This window comes from Mytilinidion resinicola (genome assembly GCF_010093595.1).
Source record: "Mytilinidion resinicola strain CBS 304.34 unplaced genomic scaffold BDZ99scaffold_1, whole genome shotgun sequence".
NCBI lineage: Eukaryota > Fungi > Ascomycota > Dothideomycetes > Mytilinidiales > Mytilinidiaceae > Mytilinidion > Mytilinidion resinicola.
The window spans coordinates 1,809,426-1,827,842 of NW_022985437.1; the positions used below are offsets into that span (position 1 = coordinate 1,809,426).

Here is an 18,417-nt window from a genome sequence, read left to right on the forward strand (position 1 = left end):
TTCCTTCCGATACTATCCTCACCGCCCTTCCCGTGTACGCTCCTTGATTCCCACGTGCTCTCGCGTTTCGTTTATCGGCACGTCTATAAATTGCTGTTGTGCAACGTCTTGACCTCCGTCTTCCTTCCAACACACCAGAACATCCACCACCTCTGTTGGTAGCCGCACACCATCAGCACGTCTAACTCTTGTACACCAGTCTCCCTATTGTACACCCTTGTCTGAGAGATCCGTGTGCGCATCATGATGCTTCCGTAAGTCGCAACTTCTATTCACTAGGCTCTGAAACAAGATGTCCTTTGTCGGCTGCATGCTATCCTGCGAGGTCTTTTAAGCTCCTTGCTTGAACCTTGTCGATAATCTCTGCTAACTCCGTCTAGCTACAGTCAGAACGACAACGACGCGTATGGCGGCGAGGCTCCCGAGGCACCCAGCGCGCCCCGTGCGCCCGACATCACAGACAATGTCCGTGGCGCCCGTGGCGGTCGAGGTGGAATGCGTGGAGGTGCTCGTGGAAATCCCCGCGTAGGCTTTCCCCGCGGCGCTTCAGCTCACCCTCCGTACGGTCATGAGCTTCGTCGTCCATTCGTTCAAGGGCGTTCATCGATGGGTCCTACGGAACGCGCCCCTCTCCTACCCAGCCGCCGTCCTCTCTACCAACAAGAGCCCCTACGGACGCATCACGAGCACAGCGAATCCGATTCGGACGACATGTTCCAAGTGGAACCTTCTCGCCATCCCCTTCGACCTTCAACTCGTGAGCTTGTCGACCCGGAGCCTGATTCTGAAGGCGAAGGAACTCAGTCTCCTCCTCCCCGACAATCCACTCGTGGTGGACGTTTTGGTTCTGTTTTCAATCGCAAGGTCGTAGAGACTCAACGTCCATCCCCGCGCTTCCAGCCCCGTGACCAACGTCAGCCGATGCGCGGCCACGAAGAAGGCCAGTCTCAGACCACTCGTCAATATCCTCGTGTTCAGTTTCCTAAGATGCAACAAATTAATGAAGACCAATCTCAAACCGTGCGTTACCCTCTTCGTGGTCAGCGTTCTGGTATGCCCGACCTCGAAGACCACGCAGACGACGATCGATCTTCACCGGCGCGTCCACCTAGTCGCGGTCAGCTTCTTGGGCTACGTCATAAGGATGACAAGAACGCTCTGACAGGTCACGGCACTCATCGTACCATGCAGGAATCTGCCGACGACGAGTCGGACGGGGAGAGCCTCCACCAAACCAAGCGCATCAGACGAGACGAACGAGACGAACAAGCCGAGAGAGCTGAGCGAGACGAACGAGCCGAATCATCTCTATTCTTCAACCGCGAGGAGCCTCAGCAAACCCCCAACATTCCTCAGCAGCGTAGCAAGTTGGCGGCGTCCATTCCGAACCCAAATCTTGGAAACCTAACCGACAGAGAGAGTTTTATGAACAGCCTCATCATGTCTACTGGCTTCACCCCTCAAGCCGGTGGAACTCGCAAGAACATGGTGGAGTTAGACCCTGAAAATCATTGGATTAAGGATATGCGGGTAATTCACAAGATGTCCTGGGGAGAAATCAAGGACATAGTAAGTTCATGCATGCCTTCTTACCCAAGTCTAGCTCATCCATCTCATCATCCTCTTCTCTCCCCATTCCTCTCACTTGCTTTTCACTCCAATTAACAACCGCAACCCTTTGAACTCTTCTCTCCAATCAATAACCAAAGCTAACGCCATCCTCCAAGATGAATGCGCAACGCGCCAGAGAGAAGAAGCCCCAGACCTACAGCGAAGCCGCCGTCTACGGACGCTTCGTGCGCAACGCCCCGCGCATCGCCGAATTCAAAGGTGAAGACTTCACCGTCAGCGACCACATGCACATCAAGCCCTCGGAGCGCCGCGCCGCTGTGGCTGCCTCGTCCAATCCCCAGGTCGCCGCGCAGACCTCGACCACCGGTACAAAGTGGAATGACGAGAAGAGGGAGCAACTCATTCGCTGCTGGGAGGACGCTAATGGAGAGCTTTGGCAGGCCGTTGCGGACAAGATGGAGCTGTATTTTGCGGAGTCCTTCGATCCGGCAGAGTTAGAGAAGTTGTGGGGCAAGTTTGGGAAGGGTGGACTCATGGCACTTTCCAACATTTCTATGGATACTACCTAAAACGGTGGCGATGAGGTGCCTGAGTAGAGACGGAGTCAGACCCGAGATCTGATTTCAAGAGAGTTTCTATGCTGTCAAAAGGCCCTCAAGATCATATCACGACTGTCAGAGGAGAGCGCAGAAGGCCCGATATTAGGGTTCACGACAATGCTGCTTTTCTCCTGGCAAAACTTTTCATTCACTTGGGCATTGAGGTTGGATCACTGCTTGCTTGGGGAGGTTTGATGGATTCATTCATCTTCTCCTCCCATCACTATGGTCCACCTCCGATTTCATGTTTGTTGCCCCTCTTTCTTTTTTTTCCCTTCCCTTCCCTTTCTTTCCCTTTTCCTCCATCATAATTCTACGGCATAGCCCGGCGTCCCGGCTGGGACAACACTGATTCCCATTGCGGATTCACAAAATACCCTTCCCCTAGCCTCCTACCCTTTGAGATTCTGCGACAGGCACAATGTTTAGATAAAAAATGATGAACTGCATCGGAATAAGGCTCCAATGGAATGCGTGAAATGGTGTGATGATTTTCGCCTCTGGGTCACATCTCCATACACTCTGCTAGCACATCGCACTTCGTATATTACCCATCACGGCTTCAAAATCTCAATAATCTCGTAGACAACCTTTCTCCCGCAGCAGGATTTGAGTCGGCTATCACGTGATCTCGACCAACTTCGGATCCACCCCCGAAAGCGACAGCATCTGATAGAAGCATCTTAGAAAGATAAAGGAATCGGTACGTAGTCATTCGGGCCAAGAAAAAGCTCTACGGCATACGTACGTATCTCTGTACGATTTGTCAGAAAGTTTCGCCGTTGGAATAGCTTTCGCGTCTTTTCCGTCGCAAAGTGTGGGTGAGTTTTGCTGATTCTTTTTACATGATGGCATGATGAACGAAGTATATGAATGGAGGGCAGGATACTCTCATGTATTCAAGAAGGAAACACTTGCGATTATGACGTTGATAGAACCTTTTAGGACTTTGGGGCGGAGCCCGTACCAGAACACGGCGTTGGAAGGGCGCACTCTGGGCTCGCAAGTGCGATCTATTAGGCAGTCGGGGAATATCATCATGAAGCTGCGAATCACTGTACTTCTCTAAACCTAGGTATTTGTTCTTTTGGTATGTGGGGACCTTGAGTATAAGGCTATGTGCCCGCGGGACGTGCTTCTACGACATGGTGTGCCGCCAATAGAGTGTTCACTGTCTGTAGTTTGATTGCGCACGAGAAATGCGAGACCTTGCAGGAGAAGCAAGAGACCAAAGTTTCTTACCATTTCGACCAGAGTACCGGAAGTAGCTTGGGGTCCTTTATGTTCCAATCTGCACCAAGGGGCGAAATAGGCCCCTCTGACCCACCCCACCATATTTAGAGTCTCCAAGGTCTATGGAGTCTGCTTTATGAATTGGGAAACGGTAGCAGAAGACTCAGACATCTACGGATGGATTTACTGCGCGAATAGGCCGGCATTGTTGACATGTAACTAAGTAATACCAACATTACACCCCCGAAGGCCTCAACCCTACTCGCAAGATATGGAAGCTACTAAACTGCCCTTATCAGCTGATTGAGTCATGCAACAGTAGGGATTGCTCCGGATCATCTGCAGGGAGAGGTATATACGGAGCTCTGTCGAGTTGTTGACACTTACTGAACTACAACCAACTTCGCACCCCCGACGACCTCCACTCACGTCCGACACTTCGACGCCGCCCAGCCTCAGTGAACTCCACAGCCTTCATACTTGCCAAGCTGAAGTATCTTTGACCAGTGAGACTGCCTAAGGTAGCTAGCAAGCTGGTTACTGGACTGTTTGACTAATTTGAGGGATCTTTGCCCAAGTGACGGACCTCCTCCCGAACCTCCTCACTTTCACCCATTCAACGGCAAATCGCTCCCAAAGGTCCTACCGACCGCTGACAGAAAGCCTTCTCGCTTCTCCTGTTCCTGATAGACACGCTAGTCAACAAATCGGGAGCCTTGGAGTGATATCATCGGCTGTGCGTGCACCTGCCTTAGCCACCTCCCGTTGCTAGGCGACGGCGCAAAACTTCGCACATAAAAAGACCTTCTGCCACTCTCCAGCAGACTTTGTTCCAACAACCAACATCACCTCCGTCACCCTCCCCTCAACCATATTCACTCACTCTTACACACATTCATACACCTCTTCAAGACAAGCCAGCTTACCCAGTGCCTACCCGACAAGCTTCGCTGCCAGTATCCGCCATGGCTGCACCTCCCAATGCCATAGTGTATTCGCGGGAGTTCCACGGCGAGTCCGAAGCCCTTGCACTCCCATTTTCGAGCGTTACCAGCTTTCAGGTATGCTTTCACCTCTTCTCTCTTTCTTCCTGCATTTCGCCCCTCAGCAGGAACTTGCATGCCGCTGTCTGAGGTGCCTCGATGACCTTCTCACCTCCCAACCTTTGCTAACCCTCTCTTTAGGACCTCGTCGCCATCCTCTTCAAGATCCACAAGCAGGACCCGGAGACCCACGATGTCCACATCCACCTGAACGACGTCACTTGCAACGGCATCGTCTCCGACTTCACCTGGGAGGCTGGCGCGTATCTCACCCCGACCCAAGAGCGCCTCGACATCTTCCCCCACTTCGTCGAGAAGGGTGTTCCGTACTCAACCTATGCTCGGCCTGTCTCTCAGTCTCAGACCCCATCCGCGGTGTCGGCTCCGATGTTCCAGACCCCAGTGCGAAATGGCACCAACAAGGGCCTCTCTTTCACCGCGCCCAAGCATGCTGGAGGCACCCCACTCGGTTCGACTCGCCTGACGTGCAGCGCGCCTCGCAACCAGACTACCCGCGGCCAGGAGTCCCCCATGCCTGGCAAGACCAGCACAGGCATGCGGTCGGATCGCGAAGAAGACTCCGCCATCGTCACCGTCGAGAATGGCGACGACGACGGAAGCACCCTCTTCGTCCAGCAATCCCCCACCGAGGACGCCGAAGCCGAGTCGCCCACGGGCATCGCCAACGGCATCGAGCACATTCCCGGCCCGCCCATCAAGACCGAGGAGCAGGACATCGACCCCTCCCTCCTGGTCAACGTGACCTACACCTACTACCAGGGCACCGCCGGCGTCTTCCGCAACTTCCGCGTCCACTCTGTCGCGCTGCCGCTGGCCACCAACGTCGACGACATCCGCAACGAGATCACGGCTGCTATCACGCATAGCATCAACTCGTCGTCGCGCCTCCGCATCTTCCGCTCCCAGGTCGAGTTTGACATCTTCATCTCCGCGAACCAGCCTGGTGCGCCGAACCACGGGCTCCACGATGCGACTACGCTCGGCGCGCACATGGTCGCCATGGGTGCTGCGGGCGGCTTGCTCGTCAACACCTACATCTACCTCTCCCACGAGGGCATCCGCTACAACCGAATCGAAGACGCGATCCCGGATGCCGAGCACGCTCGTGCCTTCACCAAAGCAGCCACGCGTATTGTCAAGGCTCTTCGCGGAAAGCCTGTTGCTACTCCGAAGAAAGAACTCGCTGCAGCGCAGCCCGATGCCGATGAAGAGGGCGAAGCCATGGACGTTGATGCTGCTGAGGGCGATGACGAGGCCGCCAACGACTCCGACTCTTCAGCCTTTGCCCCGAGCGGCTCGAGCAAGAAGCGTCGCCGCGTCTCTACCCGCAACAAGACCAAGCCGAAGCCCAAGGCCCGGGTGCCGCGCTCGCCCTCCCCTTCCCCGGTCCCATCTCCCCGCGCGGCCAAGAAGCAGCGTCGTCGTGCGCGCTCCCCGAGCATAGACTCCGACGACATGATCAAGGACAACGGCATCATCGTCGGCCAGGCGCTGCGTAGCTACCACGAGGACGGCCGCCGCAACGCCATCATCGCCTGCTTCAGCCCCGCCGGCCGCGTCCTGTTCCAGGCCATCGACGAGGACCTGGCCGGCCAGAGCATCAGCGTCCGCGGCAACCCGCGCATCATGCCCGAGGAGATCGAGTACCTGCGCGAGTACCGCAAGCTGGGCCGCGACCAGCGCCGCAACGAGATCAAGCGCAAGATCGAGGCCGCCTTTGGCCCGGCCTAGGGCGTCTTTCTTGTTTTCTACCATATCCATGACCGACGTCAAGACCGTGGAGAGAGAAGACTACCAGCCGTGTGAACGTGGTACGCGGGTACTATTCTTCGGTACTATTCTCTGCCAACTCTTCTTGTCTTTTCTTCTCTTTCTCGGGGATGGCTTGTTGCTTCGACTTTGGGGTGGTGGGTGGGGTCTCGATTCCAGTACTAATTCCTTTTCCTTTTCCTTTCCCTAACTCTTTCTCTGTTGTCATTTCTTCACACGGCGGCTGTCTGTGCTTGCTTTTGATGGCGAGGGTGTCAATCACGGTCTGTTTCCCTTTGCTTCCAATCTCCCTAATGTTGCCCCACACCACCCCATTGTTAACACCGGGTGCGACGATTGGTTGTCTGTTTGTCTTGGATCGATAAATGCCCCCACCTTTATGCTTGCTTGCTTAGCCTACACCACCAGAATGTTGACAAAGGAGGAGATTACGACTGGTTCTGTGACTTGGATCGAGGTCCCTACACTTCTTCTTGTCGGTTGCTCTCAAAATGGTTTGTGGAATCGAGGGGGATGGGTGGCTATGATTGCGTGTACGATGGGTAATGGGTTCATTTTCCTTTTCCTTGGGAAGATTGCCCTTTTCATCAGTAGTGCATTGCAAGCGGGACGGATATGGCATGGAGGGTGGTGGGTTGCTCTAGGCATGACTAGGTAGAAAAGCTTCTCACCACAACCAAATTTCTGCACTATGCGTGACGATGTGACATAAACCCTGCGCGTGAGCATATACCTTCCTTGCTAACAAAAGGAACGACACAGAGGTACGATATTGTATAAGAATTTGATTAGCCAAAAACACTCCACTGACGCCCTGTCATACAGCCAGAGCGCAAGAGCGACAATCTCCTGTAGTGGTGTGCTATATAACGGAGCCATCTACGGGTTATCCTTCGAGGTACCTACATGTATTGAACGCCACAGACCCCAAATCCCCGCCTTACCCAACGCTATGCAATGCTATCAGATATCCTGGGCCCTCCGTATTGCGGGAACAGTATGAACGGTATTAGGAAGTCGGTCGGAGAAAGGAGAAATCTTGTGGATCGGTCGTAGACTTCGTTATATTTAAAGGTATCGATCATAGACTCGACTGGAGACCGGGATCTTGGCTTTAGGTAAGATTAGGCCTCGCAAAGAGGGTCTCAGGTCTCAGGTCGCTGGGTTTGGAGTCGCGGTGGCGTGACGCGACTCTGCTCCTGCAGTGGTCGGTGCGGACTTCTCATCCTCCGGCTCTTGCGCAAGTGTTGCTGCAATCTTGACGTCTTCTGGCGCATGAAGAGGTGGCGAAGCTAAAGGCGTAGAAGGATTGGACGGCTTTGCCCATGCATTTTTTCGCTTCTCCGATGCCCAAGAACCCCACGACGAGATGTATGCACTAGCACGTGAGGAGGCAGCGTGAACGGAAGCTTGTGCCTGTGAAAGATCCGGGGCTTTGGGAACTGAAGTAATGGCGTATTAAAACAAAGGCATACTGTGGGTTCGGCGTTAGACTTACATTTCGTACCTGTCGGCGATGTCCCGTTTTCAGCAGCTGCAGCTCGTTGCTCTTCGCTCCTCTTCCGCTGTGCTTCTCGCATGGTTTCTATATCTGCCCAGAGATTGTTGAACGCTGACGACACTTTCTTCTGACCTACTGCAAGCCCTTTTCCAAGAACTTCGCGACTGGCCTGGATTCGCTCATCGAGATGCATTTCTGCTACTTGTCTACATTCTCGAGTCAGTGCGGTGAAATATGGTAGATAAGAGGCAATACGGACTGTGCTAGGCGTCGTTGTACGTCTTCGATGGACAGACCACCAGAAAAGGGATGCTTTGCGTCAGAAATGTCGAATAGATGCGAGTCTATGATCTATCAGAAAAAGTCCAGGTTCGCGAAAGCTTCACAGAGACCGCCCACTCACCGGTGATCTTGTTGAAGATTCGGTAATTTTCAGTTCGCATCCAAGCCTCAATCCAATCGGAGTTGAATTCGCTAGATGGATCTCCTTCTGCAGGTAGTGCATATCAGCCGCTGAAGACGCTTCGACTAGATAGAAGACATACCATAGTCAGTCAATATGGCATTGTCGTCCCCTTTATGCTCCTGCATGTAGACCCTGTATTTCGCAGAGGCGAGCAGTGCTAATAGATACTCTTCAAATTGCAGTCGAATGAATTCTTCGCTTCCGGAGTAACCATGTGTGTTTGGACGACTGGGATTTTCTCCGGAAATGTTAACTTAGAGCAATGCATTGTCAGATTGCACTTACTCTCATCCCATGTATCGTTTACCGTGGCGGTGAGAAAGTCTATGAAACGACGATCTGGCGTTGAGAGCACCAACGAATTCCGAAGCGATGATGAAGAGATGTTGATGGTGTGTTCGTCGAGCTACATGATACCTGTTAGGAAGTGTTCTCAATTTAGCACACGGGGATGATCCTAACATTGATGAGAATGTCACTGTATCGATCCTTTTGTTGGAGCAAGAGGGAATTCGTGGATCCAACAATGTATGATTTTGTGCCATGATCGGCCAGCATGTCGAGCTGTTGCAGAGGGGTATATGGACCAAACAAGCTGCCTGTGCCAAATATTTGCAACGGTAGACCCATGTATGCAAGGACTAGACACATTAGCGCTGGCTGAATAACACAGGACAGAAAGACTAACGTGACGACCGTTCACTGGTTCTAAGTGATGTTGGCCGGACGAGATTCTCTTCGTACGCATTGAACTTGGGATCAGCGCAGTCTTGAAGGTTACGTATCAGGCCGGGTATCAGAGAAATAAGAGAGAATTGCATCATGCACAACCGCTCGCAATGCGACCCAAAGAACAACATCTACCATATTTAGCAAGCTTCATTAGGTGGAGAAGAGCGTATTATACCTTTGGTTGTAGCAAGCAGCACTTGAAGAGCACCAAGGTCTGGTGCTTGAACTCGTGGATCATCTCTCGAAGGGAGAGGCCTGTATCAAAAGTTAAAAATTAGGCCATGAGATTAACTCCGCCGCAGCGAGGACATACCAAAATACTGATCCCTCTCGTCATCGTGCTCCTTTGCACTCTTAGCCAAGCTTTCCTGGAACTTCTGCAAGATGTCTGTATCTGTAAAGTCTCTGCCTTTCATTAGCCCTAGGTGTCACCCTTCCTATCTCGAGTCAACTAACCTTTGCGAGAACCATGCCGTCGTGATGATGCTCAATTTCTCCCGAACTTGTCCAAAGTGATGCGGGCTATCGCTGATAACCACAACAGCTTTCTGCACCGTACTCCGCGTCACTTCGGCGGGCCGATTTATGAGCTCGTTTGAATCTAGTTGACGCGTGCAACTGATGCCGAAGAGGCTGGTCGCGGGGACATTGTCCTTGGCCTCGTGTCGCAGCGTAAAGTAGGAGAAGTCTTCGGTAGATCTGCACGAAAGGTGAATGTGAGCACGGCGTTGCGCATCGCGGGCGTTGAGTGGTGGGGCGGTGAGGGGTTGGAGGTATGATGCATGTGTGAAGGGACAAGAGTAGAGGAAGACGGGACAACGCACGCGTGCGCGCCGTCGCTCAGCGCCATGAACGGGAGCAGTGGCCATTCATTCTCGGTCGCAGGATCGATGCCGTCCTCCACGCCGAACCAGCTCTCGACTTCGGGGCCCCTGCGGCAAGCGGTCAGTCAGTGCGCGAACACGGGAGCGGGGACACGCGCCGCGGGCTCACTTCGCGTGATGGAATCCGACAATGCATACGAGCGGACTAAAGGGGGCCATGGCGGGCATGGTGCGCGTGTTGTTGCGTTGGGGAGCGCGGACGACGCGGTGGCATGGTCGAGGTTCGAGGTGTCGGTGGAGGAGGTATATATTTCAGCCCTATATCTAGCGCCTATGCTACCCGTGGTTCCATGACGCTGATCACCGCTCTGAATCATGTTCACATTCACAATTTCAAACAGCACCGACAGGAATATACGTGCCCCGTTGGCTAATGCACCTCCACTTAGGACCAACAATCCCATCATAGCTGCGGGTGTATAGTGTGCCAAGCTTCATATCGAGATTTTGATCTATCGTATACCGTTTGTACGAGGTATCACACATGAATGAGAAGCAGCCATCGATGCAGTTGGTCGCAGGCTCAAGAGGATACCACCGTTGCCCTGTTGTTGCTTAACTCTTGTTAAAGCCCTTCGCCATGTCACGCCTTGGCCCATGCCTGGTCGCAATCCAATTCCGTGAGAAGATCTTGCCCACCCCACACCCCATCCGAGAAAACTAAGAAAGAGATAAGGAGAAGACATCTCCTGCCATCGCCTACGGAGGGCCGTCGCAGCAAATTGAGGCTAAAGACCCGGATGGGTTCTGGAAGAGAAGAGAGCCGATTGCATCACCTGCCGTCCCCAGAAGCGTCGACTCCGGGAGAGGGACCGCATCAACTGCCGTTCTCGCCCTCACCCGTTCCTTGTCCCTGTGCATCTACATTGTGATAGTCCAGGATCTCAGAGTACCTGTTCGCGCGATCTGTCAGCGATTAGGTCTTTTTAACAACCGGAGCATAGGCCTCCAGCAGGCTTAGGGCAACTGAAAAGTCCTTACATCATGATCTTCCATGTATCCACAGGGAGGTCTGCATCGTTGAACGACCAATCAAACTTCTCCTCCGCAACTGGTTCGTCTGTGGGATCGTGGTACGGGGCGAGGTATGGATGAGCTAGGGCCTGTTCGGCCTTGACTCGCTTCTTAGGGTCAAACACAAGCATTTTTTCAAGCAAATCAACCGCTGTCTAGTGTTAGACTCGGCCAAAAGGTAGCAGTGGGTTGCAATCTTACCGTCAGGATCAGCATTCTTGAACTTTTGGCTCAATGGCTGGCGCTCTCGCTTTGGTAGGGACTGAACGAATCGTAGCGTCTGGTATTCTAATTAGCAAAAGTCACCGACAACGACTTGACACATCTTACATTCTCGCTGCAGATGGTCTCTATCACATCTTGTGGTGGTGTTCCGAGCAGCTCTGTGATGATGGAGAATTGATTGACATGGTCTTTGCCCGGGAACAGGGGCTTTCCTTCGAGCATTTCTGCGAAGATGCACCCGGCGCTCCAAATGTCTACCTCAACATCGTATTTTTGCCAGGTAAGCATAATCTCGGGTGCTCGGTAGTATCGCGTGGAAACGTAGCCAGTCATCTGGGGATCCTGAATACGGGCCAAGCCGAAGTCGCAGATCTTGAGATCACAATTCTCATTCACGAGGATGTTGCTGGGCTTGAGATCACGGTGCACCACTCCTGCGGAATGGACATATTTCAGCCCACGCTGCGCCATGTCAGTCAATCGCATCGCAACCAGAGGCGGTTGTGCGTACCAAGATCTGGTAGAGGAAGTATTGGATGAACTGCTTCTCTAGGGGTCTCGAGGTAAGAAGGCGGTGGAGGTCGGTGCCGAGGAGTTCGGTGACGAAGTAGCTGTACTGTGCGTTAGCGAGGGCGATGATGCGTCTAACGGTGGCATTACATGTCTTCCAGAGGAGAGATGAAAATATCGCTGAGACTGATGACCTGCGGGCAAGTCAGATTGCGGCTATTTCCGGACTGTGGTCTCCAATGCTCACATTTTCGTGTCGCAGATGCTTGAGCAGCTTCAGCTCACGGTAGGTTCGCTTGGACAGGACCGGCGTGCTGAAGGGCTTCATGATCTTCTTGATCGCCACGGCTTGGTTTGTGAGCTGATCCTTGGCCGAGCTGTAGCAGTATTAGTCTTGTCGTCTAAATCATGTGGTGCGAGCGTAGTACCAAACAAGGCCGAAGGCTCCCATGCCCACGGGCTGCAGATCAGTATATCTAGGGCTGCGGTTAGCACAACACGATACGTCGCGCGGAGGGGCACCGTACCTGCTGGTGATCTCAAATGTCGTGCCGAAGATCTGGGCGCGCACGAATTCAGCCATGATGAGGTGGTGTTAGAGGGGGGATGCGGCAAGCGCAGGTGGGAGCGAAGATGTGGATAGGGTCGGTGTGGATAGTCAACGTGGTGTTGTGGGCTTGGAGATGTCGCGGCGCCGCGAGCAGGTTTCGACCAGCGCGCTTCTAACTGGGCTCCGTCTAGCGAGTTGGACAGGCAGGCTCCGGGCACGGAAGAGGATGCTAGAAGCTAGAGGAGAGGCCACGGGCGGGTGGCAAGCTGCGGCGCGTGTGGATTGCTGCTTCAGGGCCGCGGTGCCACAAACAGTGCAACCCGTGGGACGGAGGGGCGGCGATGTGGCGGCGGGCGAGGCTGTGGGCGCTGCTTGGAGGGCGGCAAGCGGTGCTGGTGGGTCGGTGGGAGGCGGCGATCGTTACTATGAAGGGCGAGAGGAAGAAAATAAAGGTGGTGAGAGGGAGGAGTGTACTCCGGGTCTTGAGGGGGTGCGTCTGCCATCTGCTGTGGAGGCACTGTGTGCTGCACGGGATCGAAGGCCCGAAAACTTGCACGCTGCATGGCCGGCGGCGACGTCATCGCTGCTCAGAGCAGGCCTCAATTGGGGCTCCGGAATGCCATTTCATCTCTGCATCGCCGCCCGTGCACCGCGCCCCGGGTGCCTGAGTCCAGCGAATCCAGCCGCTGCCAACACCCCGGACAGCCCCAGAAAGACGCTGGACAGGGCCTTGCGCGACAACAACAAAACTGCCTTTGTGCCTGCCCATGCGTTGCGCCTCGCCCGCCGTTGCGTGCCTGCGAGCCCACTCGTCGTCCGTCTTCTTGCAGCTGCCGCGTTCCTTTCATGCCGACGCCCTCCGCGCTCTAGCCCGCCGACGTCCCCGATCCGCCCAACCCCACGGCGACACAGCGGGCAGCGCGAGCGACGGAAGAAGCATGGCGGAAGAAGCATGGTGCAGTCTGGCAGTGGAGGGTCACACGTCTCGCTGCTGGGGCCGTTACGACGTCTGCCGGCTTCGCTGCCCTCTGCTGGGGATCTGAGGCCGCTTAGTCGCAGGCCGCTGAGAGAGCTGGGGCCCAAACCGACACCTTAAAATAGTGCTCCTCATCCGGACGTATCCTGCTCGAATAGGCACCGCAGCGTGGCTATCAACTGGCATCTCCACCGTACATGCAGCGTTGCTGACAAGGGACTCCGGAGCACTTGGCCTGGGGAGCGCTTGCTGGAGCCATGGAGCTGTCTGATAGCTGCATCTTTAGCCTGCAGCCGACACAATAGCCGTTTCCAGTGTGCACGCAACGACCCATGCGAGTAGAACCATCCTCACATTACGACTCATGCTCAGGAGTAGTAGCGTCGGCATGCTGGAGGTAGTTGCGCAGCTATGAGAAACCAGGTCGTGGAAGACTATCTATCTACATACATCTCTATGTCTGGGTGGCATGCCGATCACCAAGCTCAAGTTACAAAACTTGGATACGCATCTGGCTGTTCCCGCCGATCTAGTGTTCATGGTAATCATCAATCATCAGCATCACATTAAAACCAATGTCATCGTCACCTCTCCGGAGTTCTAATCATGTGCTGAGCCCCAAACAGTGCCGAGATGAGCCAATCCTGAGCATTTGAAACCGCTAATTCTTGCTCTGGCGGATTCTACACCTTGCCCGACGTTCTAACAGCAATTTGAAGACCGTGAGCAGTAGCGAGGTGAGCAAGCTTCTTTTCATACCGTAACACGCTCGATCGTGCGCGGCTCCAAGCTTCAGGCTGTCTGTGGTGGAAGCCACACAGGTTGCTGGTCTAGACTTCGGCACGGTGCCTAGCAGGTGTTTGGCCAGTTCTAACCTTTGTAGGTTTCAAGACTGAAGGCCCTCGCTGTCACGTCACGGCTGGCGATGCCAGGAGCACACCTGCCGCACTCGTTCTGCGCCCTGGCCGTCTTAGAGCACGTTCGGTACATAGCCCTATAGAATCCTCGCACCACAGCGCCGTGTCCATCTAGAATACGGGTACAAGTGGTGACCTGCCCAATTGACGGGGACCGCGGCAGCAAGGCGGTTCTCAGGGCAGCAAGAGGAGTGTGTGACGACCTTGTATTGCGAAGCTGTCAAACCCGGGAGGAAACTGGGCATCATGGTCCGTCGGCTCTGTTCCACGTGTGGCAGACACATGGCCGTCGGCAGCAGCGTGAGAGTCAGGCTTCGTTGAACATGAAGCGGCCATCTATGCCGACTCGGTATGAGGTAGCCCAAGGAGCTATCCAGCGTCTCAGAATCGTCGGTTTCCGATTCCCAATAACCTGCCAGGGGCCTCAAGCGGTGCCAGACAGGTGTACATAGCCCAGAGTGGGGTGGTGCGTGTGTATCTACCGTATCGGAAGTCTAGGACAAGATCACAGATGCGCAGGCGGCCACGTTTTGTATAAGGCTGAGGGTCGAGACGGCCGTCTGCAGCGCTGGGGAGAGGCAATTGGGATCCCGCGCAGTGTCTGTTGGTGTGGTGTTTGAGAGCTGGCAACGCGGCCTCAGCAGCTCCAGCGCTTAGTGGGTGATTATTTTGGGAGCCCGGCGTCATCAGAGATCGAGAGATCGAGAGCGTCCCGAGTGCGCGCTGTAGCCCTTGTTCGAGTACGACTGTAACCTCCAGACTCCGATACCAGGCCGCCCGCTCCAGCGCTGCCCACGCCCAGCCCAGCACCGCGCCTGCAGTCCATGTGCACCGACGGCGCCCTCAGCCGGTGGGACTGCTCCATTCCCGGCTCCAGCTCCTCTGCGCCCTCAGCCTCGCCGTCCCACTGCCGGCTCTCGTCAAACACGCGCAGGTGAAGATCCGCCTGCCAGCCCGCCGCCTCCAGCCCAGCTCCTCTCCACCACGCTGCCCTCACGCCCATCGCCCGCGCCGCTGGACTCGCCCGCCCGCATCGACCCGGCCTCAGTGTGCCTCCAACGCCCCGATCCGCTTCCGGGGTGCCTTTGCTTGGAGCACCAGCGCACAGATCACCGCCCGGTGGCTCCTGCACATCGCAGGCCGCTCGACCTCCAACAGCCCACGGCGGACATCGCGACCTCCAGCCTGGACCCTGAACGACGACCTGCTCGCGCCGGCGGACCGCCTCCATTGCTTGGGCCCAGCGCTGGCGACCTGTGCCTCCCCTCTGCCGCTCCGCCCAGCGTCCGCGACCGCGCCGACGACCTCTCTTGACCCTCTCCATCTCGCTGCCGGCGGGCGTGACCCACGCCCTGCATTCTTCTGCGGCTTCAGCACTGAGACCGTGTCTCTGCGGTGCCCCCGGCGCCCTCCCTTGCGACGCGACCAGCCGCCGCCTGCCAGCTTTGTTCTCGATACCACCCTCAACTCCTCCGCGGCTGAGTGCCGCCGCACCGCATCGGCACCATGGGTCTCTGCATGAGCACAAACAACGAGGATGTCGAGCAGAAGAAGCGGAGCCAGGCCATTGACCGGAAGCTGGAGGAGGATTCCCGGCGACTACGACGCGAGTGCAAGATCTTGCTGCTAGGTACCACCGCCCGCTCTGGCGCATTGACTGCAGACTGCACATTCTAACCAGCCGTCTTCTAGGATCCGGAGAGAGCGGCAAGTCGACTATTGTCAAGCAGATGAAGATTATCCACCAGAATGGCTACACCATGGACGAGCTGGCCCAGTACCGCCTCACCATATACAAGAATGTCATAGACTGCGCCAAGTCTCTGATAGGTGCCATGCGACAATTCGACGTCCAGGCCGAAGACCCTGCGACCGAGGACTACTGCAACTACCTGATGGAATATGTGGTGGATCCGGACCCCGAGAAGCCTTTAGAGTACAAGGTCGGCCAGGCCATTACCTCTCTATGGCGCGACCCTTGTGCGCAAAAGGTCCTCGAGCACTCCAGCGAATTCTACCTGATGGATTCCGCACCATAGTACGTCCGCTGCACCTTCTGCAGCCTCGCCTGCTAACACATACAGCTTCTTCGACGAAGTAAACCGGATAGCGTCGCCGGACTATATTCCGCAAGAAGCAGATGTGCTAAGGGCGCGAACGAAAACGACCGGTATATACGAGACACGATTCACCATGGGCCAGTTAAGCATACAGTGCGTTTGCTATAGCATTTTTTAAGGAGTCTGGCTAATAGCAGGGCAGCATGTTCGACGTTGGAGGCCAGCGTAGCGAGCGAAAGAAATGGATACATTGCTTCGAGAACGTCACGTCAATTATCTTTTGCGTAGCGCTCAGCGAGTACGACCAGGTGCTGTTAGAAGAGAGCAGCCAGGTAAGATTTCCACTTTGCTTATATTTGCAGTGCTGATTATCATCACCAGAATCGGATGATGGAAAGTCTGGTCCTATTTGACTCGGTCGTGAATTCGAGATGGTTCATGCGGACAAGTATAATATTGTTCCTCAACAAGGTCGATCTTTTCAAGGCCAAGCTAGCACGGTCGCCTCTAGGCAACTACTTCCCAGACTATTCAGGCGGCAACGACGTGAATCGGGCAGCAAAATACCTCCTGTGGAGGTTCAACCAGGTCAATCGGGCGCACCTAAATCTATACCCTCAGTAAGCGATACTGTACATGAAAATGGCACTTTCCCTTCGCATGCTAACCAGGAACAGTCTTACTCAAGCCACCGATACCTCAAACATCAGACTCGTGTTCGCGGCTGTCAAGGAGACAATTCTTCAAAATGCGTTGAAAGACTCAGGCATTCTATGACCTCGGCCCTATGTCACTTTCCTTTCGCATGTCCTTTTTTCCACGAACCACCGCTCTGTGCATACCCATCCACGTGCACTCCCATCGACACTCACCGATTTCATCATTCCTACGACAAACCGCCATCACGACACGACCTACCGTCCTCGCTGCGTAATATCAAGCACATCTGGAGGTCACGAGCCGGGATCTGGGACAGTCGATTTGTCTCCTTTTTTCGAGCGCAGCATTGGAGTCTAGGCGTTATTACGGGGGGCCTCCATCGGGACATATCCCCTGGCCGGTGTCAAATTTCTTCGCACAAACCCAGGGGTAGCATTCCTGGGGAAACGAGGGACGAGGTTGTTTTCTTCTCTCTCTCCCATATCAATGCCGCCCTTGTTTGCCAAGTCTCTTCTTATCTCTTTTACTATCTTTCTCCGAAACAAAAGTCCGCATGAGATCTTTATATATCGCGCGTATCCGCTCAAATAACTTATTTCCACGTGAGGGAGGGATGAGCCAAACCTAATTCCGCGAGGAAACTGTACTCGGCTTTCTTTTTCCATGTGCACTGGTGTGTGTTTTGTCTGTTTTCCGTTTTTCAATCTTGGGCTTTTGTCTGTTGCGTGTCACGGGTGAGTTGGGTGAGTTATGTGGTTACTTGTACGTTTATTAGTCTCTCCTTGAATTGCCACGCTACGAACATCCATACCTATACACACACAACAACAACTCGGGCTCTCTTTTTCCGCTCCTCCCAATCTCGTTTGTTCCCGTCGGTTGGCCTGTCCGTTCTTACCGCTTTCTAGCAATGGCTTCTTTTTCACGGCAGGAGTGGCGGGCTTTTGAATCAGATTTCCTTCATTCTATCTTCTTTGCCAATTACTTTCTCTCGCCACGTGTTGTGGTGTACGGGTATCAAATAGAGTACCTGGGGCTTTTGTGTTTATCTACTAGGATCGGCCGGGGGAAAGCGGGGGGAGGGGTTCCCGTGGGGCTAGGAAGAAAGAGTTACGCAGGCCTCGAAGATATGAGGGTTTTTGGATTGGATACATGAGGGGCGGCTGGGTTTGTTGCAATAGCTGGGGTATCTAGTGCTGCAAATGGTTTAGGGGGGTAGAGATAGACACGAAATGAGAGCGTACTGTTCATGTGGGGTGGTTTTGTGTGATTGAGCTGTGATGTTTGATACGTTGAGGTGCCTTGACGGTAGGTTCTTGGCAAACGAAAGGCGTACGGAAAGATTGACTCCGTCTGACTCCGGATTGGAATAGGAGAGACACGGCGGATTTGGAAGCGTGCTTTGGACTATGGGGGCGGGAACGGTCGTGCTTACGAGGCCCGCTACAGGTTGTGAGTGGGACTCCGCGGGGAGTGGCCGGAGCCAATGAGGAAGCGAGGATCATGGATGAAGTTAAGTGGTTCGGGTTGCATATCCTTAAATTTGCAGCACCACTCTGGCTCGAGAAAGTAAACCTGTCCTGCCCGTCTTGAGCTGAATCGAAAGCCACCGATCCCATCCCATCTCGTCCTCCCCCAGCCCTCCCATCTCAAACCCCTTTCTCGCTTCAACGGAACTGCGAAT

General features: G+C 54.5%; 6 protein-coding genes across 6 annotated transcripts; 3 read left to right on the plus strand and 3 right to left on the minus strand.

The window, feature by feature from the left end:
* Window positions 1-996: 996 nt before the first annotated feature.
* BDZ99DRAFT_457157 (uncharacterized protein) lies at window positions 997-2,627 on the plus strand. The gene is made up of 2 exons (XM_033718626.1): window positions 997-1,569; window positions 1,728-2,627. The coding sequence occupies exons 1-2, from the start codon at window positions 1,054-1,056 to the stop codon at window positions 2,139-2,141; spliced, it is 930 nt and encodes a 309-aa protein (XP_033584382.1). The 5' UTR covers window positions 997-1,053; the 3' UTR covers window positions 2,142-2,627.
* Window positions 2,628-6,906: 4,279 nt separating this feature from the next.
* BDZ99DRAFT_405068 (uncharacterized protein) lies at window positions 6,907-9,986 on the minus strand. Its single transcript, XM_033716417.1, has 13 exons — window positions 9,931-9,986; window positions 9,762-9,869; window positions 9,394-9,636; window positions 9,251-9,342; window positions 9,113-9,192; window positions 8,894-9,065; window positions 8,668-8,846; window positions 8,491-8,611; window positions 8,285-8,443; window positions 8,143-8,229; window positions 7,999-8,083; window positions 7,737-7,945; window positions 6,907-7,680 (listed from the first exon to the last, which is right to left on the minus strand). The coding sequence occupies exons 1-13, from the start codon at window positions 9,978-9,980 to the stop codon at window positions 7,391-7,393; spliced, it is 1,875 nt and encodes a 624-aa protein (XP_033584383.1). The 5' UTR covers window positions 9,981-9,986; the 3' UTR covers window positions 6,907-7,390.
* A 652-nt stretch (window positions 9,987-10,638) lies between these two features.
* BDZ99DRAFT_484299 (mitogen-activated protein kinase Hog1) lies at window positions 10,639-12,153 on the minus strand (the record flags this gene model as incomplete). Its single annotated transcript, XM_033722632.1, has 9 exons — window positions 10,639-10,714; window positions 10,803-10,986; window positions 11,037-11,115; window positions 11,166-11,522; window positions 11,572-11,671; window positions 11,721-11,764; window positions 11,818-11,947; window positions 11,999-12,046; window positions 12,098-12,153. The coding sequence occupies 9 exons, from the start codon at window positions 12,151-12,153 to the stop codon at window positions 10,639-10,641; spliced, it is 1,074 nt and encodes a 357-aa protein (XP_033584384.1).
* Window positions 12,154-12,253: 100 nt separating this feature from the next.
* Window positions 12,254-13,216, plus strand: BDZ99DRAFT_470430 (uncharacterized protein; the record flags this gene model as incomplete). Its single annotated transcript, XM_033721626.1, has 1 exon — window positions 12,254-13,216. One exon carries the CDS (start codon window positions 12,254-12,256, stop codon window positions 13,214-13,216), a length of 963 nt encoding a protein of 320 aa, XP_033584385.1.
* Window positions 13,217-14,677: 1,461 nt separating this feature from the next.
* BDZ99DRAFT_513667 (uncharacterized protein) lies at window positions 14,678-15,244 on the minus strand (the record flags this gene model as incomplete). The annotated part of the gene is made up of 1 exon (XM_033724730.1): window positions 14,678-15,244. One exon carries the CDS (start codon window positions 15,242-15,244, stop codon window positions 14,678-14,680), a length of 567 nt encoding a protein of 188 aa, XP_033584386.1.
* A 184-nt stretch (window positions 15,245-15,428) lies between these two features.
* On the plus strand, window positions 15,429-16,968 carry BDZ99DRAFT_15687 (guanine nucleotide binding protein, alpha subunit). Its single transcript, XM_033712839.1, has 6 exons — window positions 15,429-15,643; window positions 15,706-16,051; window positions 16,098-16,226; window positions 16,276-16,405; window positions 16,455-16,693; window positions 16,751-16,968. The coding sequence occupies exons 1-6, from the start codon at window positions 15,520-15,522 to the stop codon at window positions 16,848-16,850; spliced, it is 1,068 nt and encodes a 355-aa protein (XP_033584387.1). The 5' UTR covers window positions 15,429-15,519; the 3' UTR covers window positions 16,851-16,968.
* Window positions 16,969-18,417: the final 1,449 nt, after the last annotated feature.